This window comes from Macrobrachium rosenbergii, chromosome 27 (assembly GCF_040412425.1).
Source record: "Macrobrachium rosenbergii isolate ZJJX-2024 chromosome 27, ASM4041242v1, whole genome shotgun sequence".
Classification (NCBI taxonomy): Eukaryota; Metazoa; Arthropoda; class Malacostraca; order Decapoda; family Palaemonidae; genus Macrobrachium; species Macrobrachium rosenbergii.
Window position 1 is genome coordinate 24,807,009 of NC_089767.1, and position 17,500 is coordinate 24,824,508.

The window sequence follows — 17,500 nt, forward strand, 5'->3', positions numbered from 1 at the left end:
TATATATATATATATATATATATATATATATATATATATATATATATATATAATCACATGTAGGTCACATTACCGAATAGATAATGTGACGTACGTATATATATATATATATATATATATATATATATATATATATATATATATATATATATATATATATATATATATATATATATATATATATATATATATATATATATATATATATATATACAGTATATATAACGGAATAGCTAGATAGTGAAGTGAAATGAATAAGCAAGTCAAGAAAACAGATAAGTGACTAAATGAATAAATAAAATAGCAATTAAAATGGATATATAAATAACTAGCATTCGAAAACCTTCTTCCAGCCTTCGCGGCATTGTCGAAAGAGGACTATACAACTACTGGCTTGAGAAAGCAGTGCCTCTTGCTAAAGGCTGCAAGAATCCACCAACGAAGATTACAGTCAAGTCGTCGCTTTCTGTGCCTGATCTTGGGGTTAGTAATATGAATAAAATACAATATTTAACTGCATAAAGTACGATACTCAAAATTACCTGTAATGGAGTTACTAATCTGAGTGGCAAATCCGGTTCTAGTTGCAGAACAGCTCAGAATATCTCTTCTTCTTGAACACTTTTTCAGGGGATGTTCGTGATCCTGTTGTGTGGTTACGCCATCAGCTCTGTTGTGTTTTTCCTGGAAGCCGTCTCGATGAAGCTCATCCACTTCGTGGAGAATATTAAGGAATCACCTTCAAGCTACGGATAAAGAAATGGCTGGATTACTTTTCTGACTGGATGACTTAATTATTGATGAAGAAGCGAAATAAAAACGTAACTTTTTATTAAGAAAAATAAACCATATCTAAGCAAATCATTGTACTAATTTCTCCTGCACATGATTCCCTTACATTATTTTTTTTTCTAAGAGATGCACAGCACTGAACTATATCTTAATCTATTTCCATGACGTAAGTTAGAATAAGAACTGAAACTATTATTCTTAAGAATATCTATCACTGAAATCAAAATAGGACACAGTAAGTAGTCTAGACTGCAGAGATCTTATTCAAACCATTGTAAATAAATATAACGTCTTCAGCAACTTGCAAATATACCGGACAAATGTGATCACAGTCGTAATACCGAACTAAAAATCGTTAGCATCACCAATCATTCTCCTAAACTTTCTATTCAGTTGAGAGAGAGAGAGAGAGAGAGAGAGAGAGAGAGAGAGAGAGAGAGAGAGAGATAAGTATACGCCATCCTGAACAACTGACAACTGAATCCAACAGAAGAAAAAACTTTGCCGATCGAAAAAAAAAGAAAAAAGTGATCTATCGGTGTGACCTTCTGAATGTAGATAATTATGCACTCTGTTTTCCTCCTCTACTAAGCCTGCATTGAAACTTACTTTGTGAAGGGACAACTGAGTTCAGACTTATTTCACTTTGATACAAGTTGTTGATATATTGGGAATTTATGATACTGATCATTGCACCAAGCCGCTATTGGTGCTTAGGCCTCTTTAGCTCTGGCACTGACAATTTTATCTGGTTAAGCCTTACGATCCATAGTTCTCAAATAAAGGATTTTTGTATCTGGCAACTCTTCCAGCTTCGGGTTGGACCTTGCGCCATATTTAAAGGTTGTATTGGCTAAAATGGGCTCACTTTCTGATACGACGCGTTGCCGACCCACCATCGTCTCAGCACTTGGAACAGCAGTAGGTTAGTTCAACGGCAATGTACAGTATTTGCCATACTTTTGGCTTCTCTCTCTCTCTCTCTCTCTCTCTCTCTCTCTCTCTCTCTCTCTCTCTCTCTCTCTCTCTCTCTCTGTTCGTCAGGATTTGAAAGCTACTAGGACTACTGCATTTTTTTTTATTTCTCGACGGCATATATCCAAGATAAAAAGAGGCCACTTTGAAATTATATACACGAGATGGTTCTTGTATCAAGAGATGCCCTCATAAATGCAGAGTTAAAATAGTTCTGTTTTCATTCATGCTATTTGATAATAATGAAAAAATTTTGTCAATCCAGTGGAAATACGAAACTGGCTAATAATGAACAATGCGTTTTCATTTGATATAAATACTCTCGTGTCTTTCGGCAAGGAAATACAACCCATTTTGTTCATGATTCAGTATAAAATATTATATTTCTCAGAAGGTAAAACATTACCAAGTTTTTTTCTCCGGGTCAGGCCTTTCAAATTAAGATCAGAAGAAGTACAGCAGCATGAATGCGCTATCCACTTTTTTACTGGCAAAAAAATCTTGAAAAAATCATATATTTTAACACATGCTTTTTACTAATTTACACATAACCAGCAGAAATAAAAAAAAGTTATTACTTACTGAGAGGTGCTGCTAACATAATTTTTATATTCCTAGAGGTTATGTCTGTTAGTTCAGGCAAATAAGAAAATCTTTCAATGTGCAGGTATCTCATTCCTGTTAAAAAGAACCTGATCAGAAAATTATTGTGGAAGTAAGTTGTTCCTGTAACCATAACATGGACTGGCAAAAAAAAAAAAAAAAAAATCCCATAAATTTTTATTTTCCCTACCACTTTATTTTCGACGGAAGTTAGATAAAGAAATGAATGACTACTTGAGCCCAGCAAAACAATTTCGCTGAAATTTGGTACAGTTCTAATGTAACATCAGCTGTTATTTAAACCTTAAGATTCGATGATGACATTTCTTTTGTTTAAGCTCGACGGGTACGATGATTGGGATGTAAATCAGAGGGAGGTAAAATAATTATATTATTTTCTTCACTCTTTTACGCCCATTTACAAAATCATTGTGTCCTTCTAGAATTGCCGTTGGTGGAATGGTTTTCTAAAAGGCTAAAAGCAGTTGATTTGATCAATGCCAGTATTAGGTTAGAATGACCTATCAAGAAGTTTTCGTTGTCATTATAAGACTCCTCGTGAATTCATAACTGTAAACTCTGCAGCATCCTTTGTGAGGACTGGATGGCTGTAGATTGTCCTATTAATTACAATCAGGACGTGAAGAGTCCTTTGGAAGAGGCAGTAACTTGAATATAATTACCCCTTTTCCGGGGAAGATGATGTGAAAAATAATGGTGAAAAACGTACATAGAATCCTCCATCACCCTGTGGCAAGAGGAAAACGTATATTTTAGGGAAAAATATATACATGTATTTGTAAATGTATGTTTATGTGTACATGTGCGTGATTGCGTCTCTGTATTATTGACCCGATTGAACCCTCAGGTTAAACGTTTGTTTTGCAAAGTACTGGCTGGAGATGCGATAACGAACAGAACAAAATTGAGGGATTAACTCGAGACATGAAATGGGAAATGATCTTCTCTAAATAATGCATTCAATGTTTTTATTAATAATAGTAGAACATTTCAGGAATGTCATAAATTATACCTAATAATTAATCATTCAACCAACAGGCCTGCATACAGTTTTAGCATTTAAATAAGTGTATAATATTATTGCACAAGTCATATATTGAATTAACTCGAAGCCAGGGATACGGTGATTCAGTGGCTATTAGTATTTCAAATGGGCTTTAAAACTAAGACGTTTACGTCGAAACCTTCACCAGAAATCGAGTTGAGAACCAGCTTTGAGACTTCAGTCGCGATAATTTATCGTTTCTTATTTACATGGAAGAATCAATGAACCATAAGTTGCGGAAGACATAAATGGTATTTCAAAGGACAATAGTTGCAAATACTTTTTTTTACAGAGCTGCAGGCAAACGCAAATATTTTTATGGAGCTGCAAATAACCCCAAATAGAATTTATACGTTTTGCCGTCCTGCCAATGGCCACAAGTAATTTTCACAAATTGCAAATAGAGCAGATTACCTTCCGGACGTATATTAACGTATTCAAATTTCGTCATTCAGACAATGCAGTATTGTGTCCGTGATACCTTATATGTGAGTTTTTGGTTCTTATAAGTAAAAAATTATATTACTTTTTTATATTGCATTACCCTAAAGACTCGATTTCTGAATCCCCACTCAGGCCAGAAATGAATGACGGTCGTTACTGTAACTTCAAGAAAATCCAAGACAGAGTTCGTATGATACAGCTGTGGAAGACCGGCCTCCCCATCCGGGTCATAGCCGAGGGAAGCGGCTACAGCGTCACCACCGTCTATAGGTGGATAAACAGATGGCAACACGAGGGCAGCATCTATGACAAACAAAGACCCAACCGACCTCGAGTCGCCCTGACGGCAACGAGGGGCAAGATAGCCCAGTCCGTGTCGACGGTTTTCTTCAATGAGGCCGCCAGCTTCGCTCATTATCAGCAGTGCCTCAGGACTGCTTACGTTAATCCATTTCAGAATGAGTCGACTTACGTGAACGGTTACTGTTACGATAGTGGAAGTTGTGGGAAAGCTGAAATAAAGTAGCTCTAGAAGATACGAGTGGAAGTTTTTTTTATATACATTTGCATCTGTTATGACAGAAATTCGTACAAAAAAAAATATTCAGTGTAGGGGGCATATATCTACTCTCTCTCTCTCTCTCTCTCTCTCTCTCTCTCTCTCTCTCTCTCTGGAGTTGCTATAACTAGAGAATTTGTTGTTGTAAAAAAAACCGTAACAGGTCCCCATTAAAATTTGCTAGGTATTCAGTTCCAGGAAATACCCATCTCGATTTAAAATTATATTTTAGGAAAATATGTCATTTATTCCTGTAGATTTTCATGATATTCAATCTAATGGACAGTTGAAAAAGGTCCGGATATGGGTGTTCCGAACGTTAACTAAAGGTCTAATGAGGAACAATGAATCAATCCTTACTTTGATTTTGTAGGAGCAGAGTGGAATAGTCTAATGACTTAAGTGATACTCTTCTGCGCATTACGAAATTGTTAAAGTTCAAGAAATCATATGAGCAATACCAATTTAACTTTAAAGTCTGCGTGGTGTTGCATTATTAGCAATCATAGGATTTTACAATCTGTGCAAAGTTGCGAAAACAAAAACATATATGAATACAAAGTATGAGTTATTGAATACTTGAAGTTTATTTCAAAACGAATGCCATGAACGTATCTCAGTAACTAAATGGGCTGAGTAACTGCATATATGAATGAACCGGTGCATCACAAAATACCCGTTGATGTTCTAATTCAACCAGAGACAAAATGTCTATTTAAAATTTTCTGATCATCGGGCCTGAAGGACTTGAATCAATCAGTATGAAAAACAATAAAGAACAGCTGAATGCTGATATCAAAGTTTACCGGCCATTGCGGTGGAACATGGAAGGTTGGCTTTACTCTGATGTTTTCGATGTTTTCCAGACTGCCAAGGTTTTATCGACGTCTAGCTGGGTACTTGCAAGCACTAAAAATTTCCTAGTATCCAACCAACCAAACATGCAATGACTTTCAGACATTAAAATGGTTTAAACTAAACTAACCTCGTCTGAGGTAATGTTTCTTGAAAAAGTACCCTGAAGCCTTTATATTTTATCCTAACTTAATCCTTCTTATGGTACCGAGTCCTGAAAATGTACCCTGAAGCCATTATGTTTTACCTAACCTAACCTAACCATACCTAAGGTACCGTGTTCTTAAAATGTGACCTGAAGCAGTTACATCCTAACAGAACCTAACTTTACATTTCAACATAACCTAATCTTACCTAGGGCACCGCGCCTAAAGCCATTACATTTCAGCATAACCTAACCTTACCTAAGGTACTATGTCTTGAAAATGTGGCCTTAACCCATTACATTTTAACCTGACCAAAGCTTATCTGAGGTACCATGTCTTGAAAATGTGTCCTGGAGCCATTATGTTTTAACCAAACCTGACTTTACAATTTATCCTAAATTAACCTTACCTAAGGTACCATGTCCTGAAAATGTGCCCTGAGGTCATTATGTTTCAAACTAACATAGCCTTACCTTTTAACTTTGCCTATCCTTATCTAAGATACTGTGTCCTGAAAATGTGCCTTGAAACCATTTCATTTTAACCTTACCTAACCTTACCTAAGGTACCATGTCCTGAAATTGCCCTGAAACCATTATATTATAACCTAACTTAACCTTATCTTACCCAAGGTACCATGTCCTGGAAATGAGTCCTGACGCAATTATGTTTTAACCTAACCTTACCCAAGATATTGTGTCCTGAAAATGTAACAAGAAGCCATTATGTTTTAACCTATCCTAACCTTACCTAAGACACTGTCCTGAACAACATTTTGTTTTTGTCCTTTCCTCAGGTACCTGACTGAATTATTTCTGAAAATATTATTTCTTCCTTCCTAACAGAAATTATTTGCCTAATGGCTCTCAGAGGCCGTCATCTGAAGGTGGGTGCTGATGTCTGGAGTCCCTGGGTGAGCATCACAGAAGAACCCAATGGGACACTGACTTCCTCAGGCATCGCTGTGGGCTTCTTGAACACCATCGCCTCTGTCATGAACTTCACGTAATGTTTCATTTACATTTATTAAGATTTGACATCAGAATTCTTTTGTGAGAAAAACTTATTGGTACTTAATCTATAAATAAGGTTCTGATTAACCATTGAAATTACCCAAAACACCAGTTACATCAAGCAGTGATTCCCTGTATTATTTTTTATTATAATGATTGCATTATAATGAGACCTAAATCAGTAAAAATATGAAATCCTGAAAGTATAAACGATAAATTTTAGATAAGCCTTGAAACTGTTAATATTGGCTTCTTCATATATGTAGATAATTTGAAAACCACTGAATTCCCCAATATTTTAAGACATGCTTCAAGATAAGGTCTTAGGTAATGAATAAATAATTATTTTTTATCTTTCCAATTAAAGTTATACAGTGATAAAACCTCTGGACGGAGAGTGGGGTCGCGAACTAGGAAATGGGTCCTTCTCCGGAATGATCGGAATGTGTCAAAGGAAGGTACCGTCATTTGCATAAAAGATTAATCTTCTTCTTTTTAAATCTGTTTTAGTGATTTATAAAGTTTTAGCAAACTTAAATTTTGCGAAGCGTAATTGTATGTGTAAGATTACTGTATGTTCATATTGTGTAGTCATTCATATTTGTATTATTATTTTTTCAGTCGATGATACGGGAGCATAAAATTCAAATATAATTTCATAGAAAAAAAAATTTTTGTAAGTCAGAAATTTTGCAAAGCGTAAACATATGCATACTGCATATTTATACTGTATAATTATACATATTAGTATCATTATTTATTCCATTGATGATGCGAGAGTATAAAATTTACACCTACTTTTATACAAAACAAAATATATATGTATATATATATATATATATATATATATATATATATATATATATGTGTGTGTGTGTGTGTGTGTGTGTGTGTGTGTGTGTGTGTGTGTGTACACACACATACACATATAGATATGTATATAATTATATATACACAGATATGTATATAATTATATTATTTTTTTTTGTAAACCACAAGGAAGTTGACATTGCCCTAGGACCCTTCGTGATGTCATGGGACCGTTATCAAGCAGCTGATTTCTCCACGACAATCCATTTCGATCAGTATGGAATCCTGGTGCCTCGTCCAGTCCCGGAGGCTGACCTAGCTGGAATTACAAAGCCTCTGGCTTGGCAGGTGGGTCTTTGTTTGTCTTCGTTTTATTCAGAGCATCGATGCTTTGCAATCTTATAAAAGGCTTTCTTTTTGTAAATTCACGTAATTCGGTTGCTGTTTGTAGTCGGTAGGTTTCTTAAAGCCAAGTATAATAGAGAAGTTGGGTGCTTAAAAATTTTATTTAGACTTCACATTTTGCTTTTCTTTAGTGTTGGGAAATTGTTTGTAGCTTTACCAAGATATATATATATATATATATATATATATATATATATATATATATATATATATATATATATATATATATATATATATATATATATATATATATATATATATATATATATATATATATATATATATATATATATATATATATACAGTATATATATATATATATATATATAAATATATATATATATATATATATATATATATATATATATATATATATACATACATACATACATACATACATACATACGTGTGTGAGTATATATATACATATATACACACATATACACAGATATAAAGAAAAATATGTTTATAGACATAAATATTCACATGTGCGTGTATGTATGTTTGTGTGCGTGTGTGTGTATGTATTTATATTAGATTAACTTTTCATTCTCCGTAGATATATCTAGAAATTCTTGTATTTCATGACCTATGATCCAAAGTCATACAGTTATAACTGCAACCAACACCGAATTTTTATTTCCTAAAGTGTACACGCGGAAATATTTCAATAAAATAACGTTTACTTTAGATCTTACGTGACTTTTTGTGTATTTTACTTCAGGTCTGGATGTGGTTATCAGTCGCAATATGTATCAGTATAGTTATCGGATTTCTCCTTAACATCATCATGAGACAATTGAGTGCAGATGGACTTGAATATGAGGAAGATTCTGCCATAAGCCCTTCATGGATCGCAAAGGTTATGCTGTCAGAAAGTAAGATTACTGATAATGAATTGTGCCTAAGAAGTCTTTAATAAAATATTCATTGGTTAATAAGCTGTCTTAACTGAACCATGATTATACTTTAAGTTTGTAAGAGACTTTTTTTTCTTATTTTGTGCTGAATAGCCATAAACATTTATCAGTTAGCGAAAGGAGTTGTGTTTATTGTCATGACCGAGAAAAATATGCATCCATACGGATTTAGATCATTTGTAATGAATTTTTATAGCATTAGAGTCTATAATATTGCTAATTTCAGACACGACTCAGTACCATAGCATTAATAAATTTGATAAATTAAAAAATCATTTAATAAATTCGAATTTTGTTAAGTGATCATTGAATCCCAGATAGATTTTGAGTCTCAATAAAACACATCTTTCACTCGCCGTCAGCTGTCAGTCCAGAACCAGCGAATCCGGTCGGTCGCACATACTTACTGACATGGATGATGGCAGGACTAATCCTCCAAGCTGCCTACAGCGGTGTGCTGACGTCCCTGCTGGCTGTGCCTAAAGTCACCATCCCAGTGGACTCCCTGGAGGACTTGCTGTCCTACGGGAAGTTCCCTTGGATCATTGAGCAGGGGTCCTACCTGCACAATACATTTCTGGTTTGTGATCATCAAGAACTTCCCCGTAGGGAGGAAGTGCCGTCAGTGTACCTCACGTGGCTCACTGTAGCTGCAACCCCTTTCATTCCTTCTTACTACACCTCTGTTCATATTCTCTTTCTTCTATCTTCCTTTCCACCTTCTTCTAAAAATTGTTGAAACATTATATTCAGCACTGAATGACCTCACAGGTCCTAGCGCTTGGCATTTGGCCTAAATTTTATATTCCAATTTCACTCATCAGGGACTTTTAAAAGATATTCATGGACATTAGAATAAATTTCTTTATTCTCATGTCTTCAAATAATTGAAGACGCCACCACAAGGCTGAAGTAATGCAATTATTGATTAATTGATTTATTATGAAATTTAGGTCTTCAAGACCAAGAGCCGGAACCCATCAGGATTACTCAGCGCCATAATGAAGGTGAAATGCAATTATTCAATTGCTGACTTATATAGACATTTAAATTATAAGTAAAATATGTTTTTATTTCTGTATGGTGTTTAGATCACAGACCCACACAATTGATTCTTACAAAATAGGGAACACCTAGCTCTGTATAATAATTTAAAATCATGAGAAATAGAAATTGCAGTGTTATAAACCGAGTGTCAAAAATAACGAAAAATTGGTGAGCTATATTTTCTTATTCAGTCATGTGCACAAACAAACAAAAGAGGTTCAGCTCCATTTACGAAAATAACAACTTTTCAGTTTTTTAGTTTCTGTAAAAGAAAACTATTGTGCTGGTTTTGTCTGTCCGTCCGTACTTTTTTCTGTCCGCCCCCAGATCTTAAAAACTATTGAGGAGGTTAGAGGGCTGCAAATTGGTATGTTGATTATCCATCCTCCAATCATCAAACATACCAAACTGCAGCCCTCTAGCCTCAGTAGTTATTATTTTATTTAAGGTTAAAGTTACCCATAATCGTGCATCTGGCAATTATATAGGACAGGCCACCACAGGGCCGTGGTTAAATACAGCATTATACAGAGATCACCGAAAGATAGATCGATTGCGCCGAAGAAACTTCTGGTGATTTTTTATTTGTTTTTATTAAGAGGGATGGATGCTGGAAGTCAAAATATCTCACTTCTCCATATATAATCAGAAGAGATAAAGTTGGTAATGACTGATTCCTCTTCCCCCTGTTCTCAGAAAGCCAAGACGGGACTATACAAGGCAATCAACGACGGAGGAACCCATGTGTTGGATTTCTACACGGTTAAAGAATGGGCCAAGAAGGGGAAATTCGCTGTTCTCGTTCCTCTCACCAGTATGAAAAAGGTTGAGAATGTCCTGTAATTCATAGTTCGTTTACGGATGCATATAGATTGTGATGTGATAACAGTACACGCTGAATACGAAAAGAAACTTCATAATCATAAACAAATGAAACAATAGTGTAATGAATTTGTCAGGTTTTCACTCTCCATATAAACTGCGACATAAGCACCTGCTAATTACTTTCAGTAAACAAAGAAGCATCAGTCTGTTTATTTTCGCATTGCACTGAACTGAAAAGTGCAATCATATTATTCAATGGTTTATATTATAATTTTGCTATATCCTATTTATATTATATTTTTAGAAAATAAGAATTTATTTCTAAACTCTTATATATACTAAATATAGTGTATTTATTTATTTTTTTTTTTTTTGTTTTTCCTAGTTAATGAGTGAAGAATACAGCGAGCACGCAAGGTGTGACTATTACATAGCGAAGAACCACATTCTATCAGCACCGTTTGCCCTGGCTTTTCCTAAAGGAAGCCAGCTCATCCAGCACTTCAATAAATGGTGAGGTTTATTAACACTGTATATGTTCCGAGTCACTGTATGAAATGTGCACAAACACACACACACACACACACACACACACACACACACACACACACACATATATATATATATATATATATATATATATATATATATATATATATATATATATATATATATATATATATATATATATATATATATATATATATATATATATATATATATATATATATATATATATATATATATATATATATATATATATACATATATATATACATATATATATATATATATATATATATATATATATATATATATATATATATATATATATATATATATATATATATATATATATATAGACGTTTATATATATGATATGATATCCATGCATATATATATATATATATATATATATATATATATATATATATGAAAAGACATTTAAGTATGATATGATATCCATGCACATTAAACATATAAGCTTATTTATTCATATTCATCTCCCCAAAGGGTCTCTGGTTTTCTAAAGATGAAGGTGGCTTGTAATAACATTCAGTTTTTCTCGTTCTTAGTCGGTGGCAACTTATATTCGTTGAATATCAGCCTTTTGTCCAGTCATATTCTTTAAGAAAGGTGCATTTGCATTTTATTGCCTAACATATTTGTCTCGCTTATTTACTCCTTAGTGACCACAACTGATTACTTATCTGATTTTTTCTTAACCCCGACCCCCCTAAAAGGTTAAATTTCCTAAAGGAATCAGGAGAGGTGAGCCGCAGTATCCTTGGGGAAACCAAGAACGCGACTGCTTGCCTAGTGAGACCTGGCAAAGAACCCGGGAAAAGTCATAAGCCATTCTCAGTCATGGATCTGTCTGGGACCTTCGTTCTCATCTCTGTAGGTAAGAAGAAGAAGAAGAAGACTCGTGTTTCTGGGGTATCCTAGAATCTCATATTTTGGAATAAATGTATTGTTATATTGATAAAACTGGAAAGAACAGTGCCTGCACCAAATGGGATGGATTAGCCTTCTTGTGCGAGACAGGAATGATTCGGTCGAACTCTTTCCAAAATTAATAATTAAAAAAAGAAGCATGAAAACTGAGAGTAGATAAATAAAGCCTGTACGAAAGAAATTTGCCTTCTTTTGAGAAAGAGGAATGATTCAGTCGAACTCTTTCTAAAATTGAGAGAAGGACTCACAAATCATCAGGCTGGTACTTCACTGGACGTTCCTTAGGATGCGTCCGTACTACAAATGAAGCATGTCACAAACACGACGTATACATGTCCCAAACATTTTAAATACCAGTCAACGACCGTAAATGGAGAACGAACCTCTGGTAAATGCTGTGGTTAGAACGACCCATAAGTCGTTGACTTGTATTCAACCTGTTTGTAAGTTGTGTGCGACGAGTTACCAACGTGTATTTATGACATGTTTTAGTGTAGTGTGGATGCACCATTATGCTCACAAATCAATTTCAGTGTGGCAAATAAGTGTCACCTGACTGGGAGTAGGTGATGCGTCTATTTCTTTTGTAAAATACAAAGAATGAGAATTAACTTCATATTATCTTATTTTAGTCGTTCTGACTCTGGAGACACTCGTAATGAGGATGTGAACGTGTTGATAATTAACCCATACTACGAGGAAGGATTTATGCCAACATACTAATACCAAATTTTGCAAATCCATCTTGTGCTAACTTTAAGGTTACAATTTCATTTGCTTCAAATGAAACGAGAAGAAGAACCATTTCATAAAGAATATGTATTTCCTGGTATTTATACAGGTGCGGCTGTTGGTTTCATTGTCTTGATTCTGGAGAACATTTTCAAGAGGAAGCAGACGGCAGCTTAAAACAAACTCACCGTCTACGGTTTCGACCTGGCTCGTATCATGGCCTGGATATTGTAAACCTTCAGCCTGTATGAATATTCAACTTTTTATTCATACACAATTATTTATGTTAAAATTATTTTACGCACATTCGTTATTTTGTGAATAATATTCATTTTGGCATCAACTTCTGGGGAGTTCTGCGTAATTATCTTATGAAAACTAATTATTATCTGTTAATTACCCTCCAGATATGAATAAAGAGAGAACACTGCCTTGTTTTTATTCTCCTGTCTCTTGAAGAGTATTTTATTTCTACTGAGCAATTTTTGTACTACAGCTCTTTTTCTATTGGTACAAAGTGACATTTACTAAGTAATAAAAGAGTCACTTTATTTATTTTCTTTTTCAAAAGAAGAAGAGGTCTTCCTTTATGTTTTGCCACAGGAAGCGTTAAAATAAATCGTGATAAACCCTACACAAATCTACAGTTAGGATTGTCATCGTAGTAACTTGTTTGATCTAAAGAGAGCACCACAGGCACGTAACAATTGCCCATAAACATATTGACTGTCAGGAAGGAAGTTTGTAGAGTCAACGTACTTATTGAAAAACTATGAAGATAAACTTTTCCTTAACCTCATATAGTACTACCGGAAGGAGTCTGTACAGTAGTATACTTATATCTGTGCTTATAACACGTCTGAAAAGAGAACCATATTTCTGAAGAAAGGTTCATATTTCTTAAACCAAGGCACCTCCTTTCTGCATGCTCATGGTTATATATCGGGACCAAAGATTTCACGCCAGCACGGGATTGGGTAACTTCAAGTCTAATCGTGGTGTCCGTTACCAAAAGATTATCGTCTTTAAACGCTAAAGTGAGAAAGTGGAAACATTGCATTTTATTACATAGAGATATGCAAGAATACTCATGAAATTGGCTTCCCACCAATCATTTACAGCTAAGTCCTACAGCTAAAAATTCAAGATACAGTGATCTAGAATCGTTGTAAACTGACATGATTATCAATGTTGCAAATTCGTCACCTTTCAAATGTTATTCAGGATTACGGTTGTGTTGTGCTCAGTGTATTTTTACTGATAAAAGCTCGATGCAAAAAATTACCCCAGCAACTGCTATTCCACAAATCAATGTAACGAATACACCCTGTAAGGAAATCAGAGTATAAATCAATTGTATTGCAATAATGATGGTATATATATATATATATATATATATATATATATATATATATATATATATATATATATATATATATATATATATATATATGTAATGTAAATGTCCTAATAGTTTATTTTCATATAAGTCCTGTGCTAGAAAAATTAAATAAATGGAGCCCATCAGCGCAAAATATACTATTGGGAAAAATAAGCCTACCAGATAGACTTCCATTAATAAGAGTTCATTTTCGTTTTAATACACTTTGAATTCCTAAGAACAAGCTTTCTACAGTCTCTAACTCTATAACTTATATGTAAGATTTTGTCCTAGCTATCCTATACAGAAAACAAATTTACCTATAAGACGAATGTTGTAACGTCAAAGGCAACACGGGTAAATTAGGGTTTGCAGTTGCCTCAGATCAATGTCATAACCCAGGATACAAACAGGATCAAAGAAGTTGTCTTCGTTTTCTGTGTTTTTATAGATTGGAAGTGAGAAACATTTTACATATTAAATGGAAATATTAATAATGACTTTTCTTAAATGTCATAGTTATTACGAGTAAAGTTAATCACAAGATTGCATAAGTGAGAAGATAATAATAATAATAATAATAATAATAATAATAATAATAATAATAATAATAATAATAATAATAATAATAATAATAATAAGAAGAAGAAGAAGAAGAAGAAGAAGAAGAAGAAGAAGAAGAAGAAGAAGAAGAAGAAGAAGAAGAAGAAGAGGGATTCATTCTTCCTACTTACCCATAAATTTTCCCAAGATAAAGGTTCTGTAACGGTGTATGTGGAGGGCATATTTTCACAGGCCGTGGAGTTGGCAACATTTTTCTTCAGCCAGTAGTCGTATAGACCTGATTGAAATACTGCCTGGAGTCTGGGAATTAAAGAATGGCAGAGAACATTGTTTTCTTTTGCCTAGTGATTTCATCTAAAATATCAAGCAATTGATTATAGTCGGTTTACCAGTTGGTCTGTACATTAAATAAAAAATAAAGTAAATGTTTTGCTTCTTATATTTTTTCAGCTTCAAAGTACATTAAAATTTCTTTTTATACCACACATGTAATGAGAAGAATATTGTAACTACTGTACGCTGCCATAAAACATGTCATAAAAACGCATAGGCAACTTATGACATACATATCACCGGTAAGTTGGAAACAAGTCAACGACCGTCAGTAGAGAACGAACCTTAGGGGAAATGGTTGATCGTAGGAAGCACTGGTTATAACTGCCAGTAATTCACTGACTTGTATTCAACATGTTTGTGATTTGTATGCGATAAGTTGACGATATGTATTTTTGACATGTTTTACTGTAGTATGGACGCACCCTTAGGTCGTTCCATGTTCTTACCTGTGGTCAATTGCTGGAACCAGTGGACTTCCCTTCTGAAATATCATTCCCATAGAGTAAGGTATAAAAGACTCACGGGTTCTGTAAAACTGGCACACACCTGTTTTATGAGAGGGGAGTGAGTATGGATAATAATAATAATAATAACAATAATAATGATAATACAATAATACATGAAGGTAGGAGACCCTCTTTCAAACATGTCTGGTTAAAGAGAATGGCAACATCAGTGGAACTGATTGTATATATGGTCTTTTCAATTCTTCCTATTATTTACTTCTCATCAGGGCTGATATTTGCTAATAAATGGACGATGTTCATAGTCTGGGTGAGGAAACTGTTTTTTTGAAATAAGGTTCATTTTTATTCCATATAAGCGAAAGTTAAAATTGGCGTGTGGTCGCTGTAGAGATTCTGGGGCTCGCAAATTGAATCTGGGAATCTTTGTCTCAATCTAAGGTTGTAGTGGAATTACCAACGTTTCAAACAATATCATCGGTTTTGGAAGGGGGTCTCAAATGAAGGGTAAAAGAATGGGCTTGTTCTTGTGGTTGGAATGGGTCAGTTAGCCGGTATTTATAGCGTCCCGGGTGTTCCGTGTTCTGAGAGCTGATTTTTTCATTGCTGGTTCAGGAGATTAAGCCCCTAGGCGAAGCCGTCTCTCAGAGGTGGGTGCTCGCACTGGTCTTCGCATGCGGACTTTGGAGACATGGGCGTTTAGTATTGGGAAGGTCACTGCCAGCAGATGGGGGCATCACCTGATTGGTCTGTTCGTTTGGCCTAGGAGTGCCAGCGGACAAGCCCTGTGCGCCACTGTTGGGAGGAGGGAAGTCTGTTGAGTGGTGTTAAGATTAGGTCTCTCCTTTCCGATGTGTAGGGCCTCCAGGAGACGAAGGCGGCGGTGGTCTGTTGCCTTATCGATAATTCCGATGTTAGGAATTATATCCTTTCGTGTTATTCCGATATTGTGGGTGTTCCTGGCATGGATATGGATGGTACCTTCCTGACCATGGCAGGAGATCCTCTTGGAAAATCTCATTGCGGTCATACTGATGTAGGAACAGAGGCATTCCATGACAGGGCATTTGTACTGGTAGACCATGTTGGTTCTCTTCAGGGGGTCCTGCACCGCAGGGCCTGGTTTTTTTTCATGACCAGGCCGCTAGTCATTTTGCTTTTGTAATAAATTACCAGTTTAACCTTTTCTCCCTGGTTCATAGGAGACATCGCAAGATGCACATGTAGAACCATTGATAAATAGTGTCAACAGGAGCCTCTTCCTACTACCCTTGAAGATGTCACTCTCTTTTACAAGGGAGTGTTTCACAGGAAATACAAAGAGGGAGAGCACGCCTTTGTAATATCATAGAAGGAAACATCTCCGCTACGGGCCCAGGAAAAAAGTTTAAACTGGTAATTTATTACAAAAGCAAAAAGACCAGTGGCCTGATCATGGAAAAACAACCCAGTCTCAGCGGTGCAGGACCCTCTGAAGAGAACCAACGTGGTCTAACAGTACACTTGCCCTGTCCGGGAATGCCTCGGCACCTACATCAGTATGACCATGATGAGATTTTCCAAGAGGATCTCCTGCCACGCTCAAGAAGGCGCCATCCATAACCACGCTAAGAAAGGATATGATTCCTAACATCGGAAACATTGATAAGACAGCAGACCACCGCCTCCTTCGTTGGAGGCCCTACACATCGGAAAGGAGAGACCTAGTCTTAACACCACTCAAGAGACTTCCTCTTCCTAACAGCACCAAAGGGGATGGGGGTGGGAAGGGGGTGACATGCAAAAATAACTGAAAACAACAGATATTAAAGTCTAATTCATAGTTTTCGAGGTCGCTGAGATGAATAGTGACCCTCCTGATGCCCTTTAAGTCCAAGTTCAGCCCTGATAGGAAGGGGGGGTGGGAAGGGATGTATAATAAAATGTCAAAAACGACTGAGATTAGTGTCGAATCCATAGTTTTTGAGGTCACTGAGATGAACAGTGACATTCCCAATTCCATTGAAATCCGAGTTTAGTCGAATAGAATGACTAGAACTCTGTATAACCTACTAAAAATATTTGAAACAAATATAACTTCGGTGTCGGTAAAGCCTTCTGGTAAT

General features: G+C 35.2%; 3 protein-coding genes across 3 annotated transcripts in view; 2 read left to right on the forward strand and 1 right to left on the reverse strand.

Moving 5' to 3' along the window:
• LOC136853307 (glutamate receptor ionotropic, kainate glr-3-like) overlaps positions 1–756 on the forward strand; it is a 9,031-nt gene extending 8,275 nt beyond the window's left edge. Inside the window, exon 8 of the mRNA XM_067128670.1 lies at positions 631–756. Coding sequence (XP_066984771.1) covers positions 631–756 — 126 coding nt within the window. The remainder of the gene's footprint in view (positions 1–630) is intronic.
• A 5,543-nt stretch (positions 757–6,299) lies between these two features.
• Positions 6,300–16,139, forward strand: LOC136853308 (glutamate receptor ionotropic, kainate glr-3-like). The gene is made up of 9 exons (XM_067128671.1): positions 6,300–6,445; positions 6,821–6,911; positions 7,453–7,611; positions 8,393–8,546; positions 8,951–9,168; positions 10,332–10,460; positions 10,846–10,973; positions 11,705–11,900; positions 16,011–16,139. The coding sequence occupies exons 1-9, from the start codon at positions 6,300–6,302 to the stop codon at positions 16,137–16,139; spliced, it is 1,350 nt and encodes a 449-aa protein (XP_066984772.1).
• Positions 16,140–16,309: 170 nt separating this feature from the next.
• LOC136853309 (uncharacterized) overlaps positions 16,310–17,500 on the reverse strand; it is a 23,717-nt gene continuing 22,526 nt past the window's right edge. The window contains exon 13 of the mRNA XM_067128672.1: positions 16,310–16,500. Within this exon, the coding sequence (XP_066984773.1) occupies positions 16,310–16,500 (191 nt within the window). The remainder of the gene's footprint in view (positions 16,501–17,500) is intronic.

Coding starts and splice junctions, on each gene's coding strand:
- LOC136853308 (XM_067128671.1), top strand. CDS start 6,300: ATGGCTCTCAGAGGCCGTCATCTGAAGGTGGGTGCTGATGTCTGGAGT. Junction 7,612..8,392: donor CAAAGCCTCTGGCTTGGCAG/GTGGGTCTTTGT, acceptor ATTTTACTTCAG/GTCTGGATGTGGTTATCAGT. Junction 8,547..8,950: donor AAAGGTTATGCTGTCAGAAA/GTAAGATTACTG, acceptor ACTCGCCGTCAG/CTGTCAGTCCAGAACCAGCG.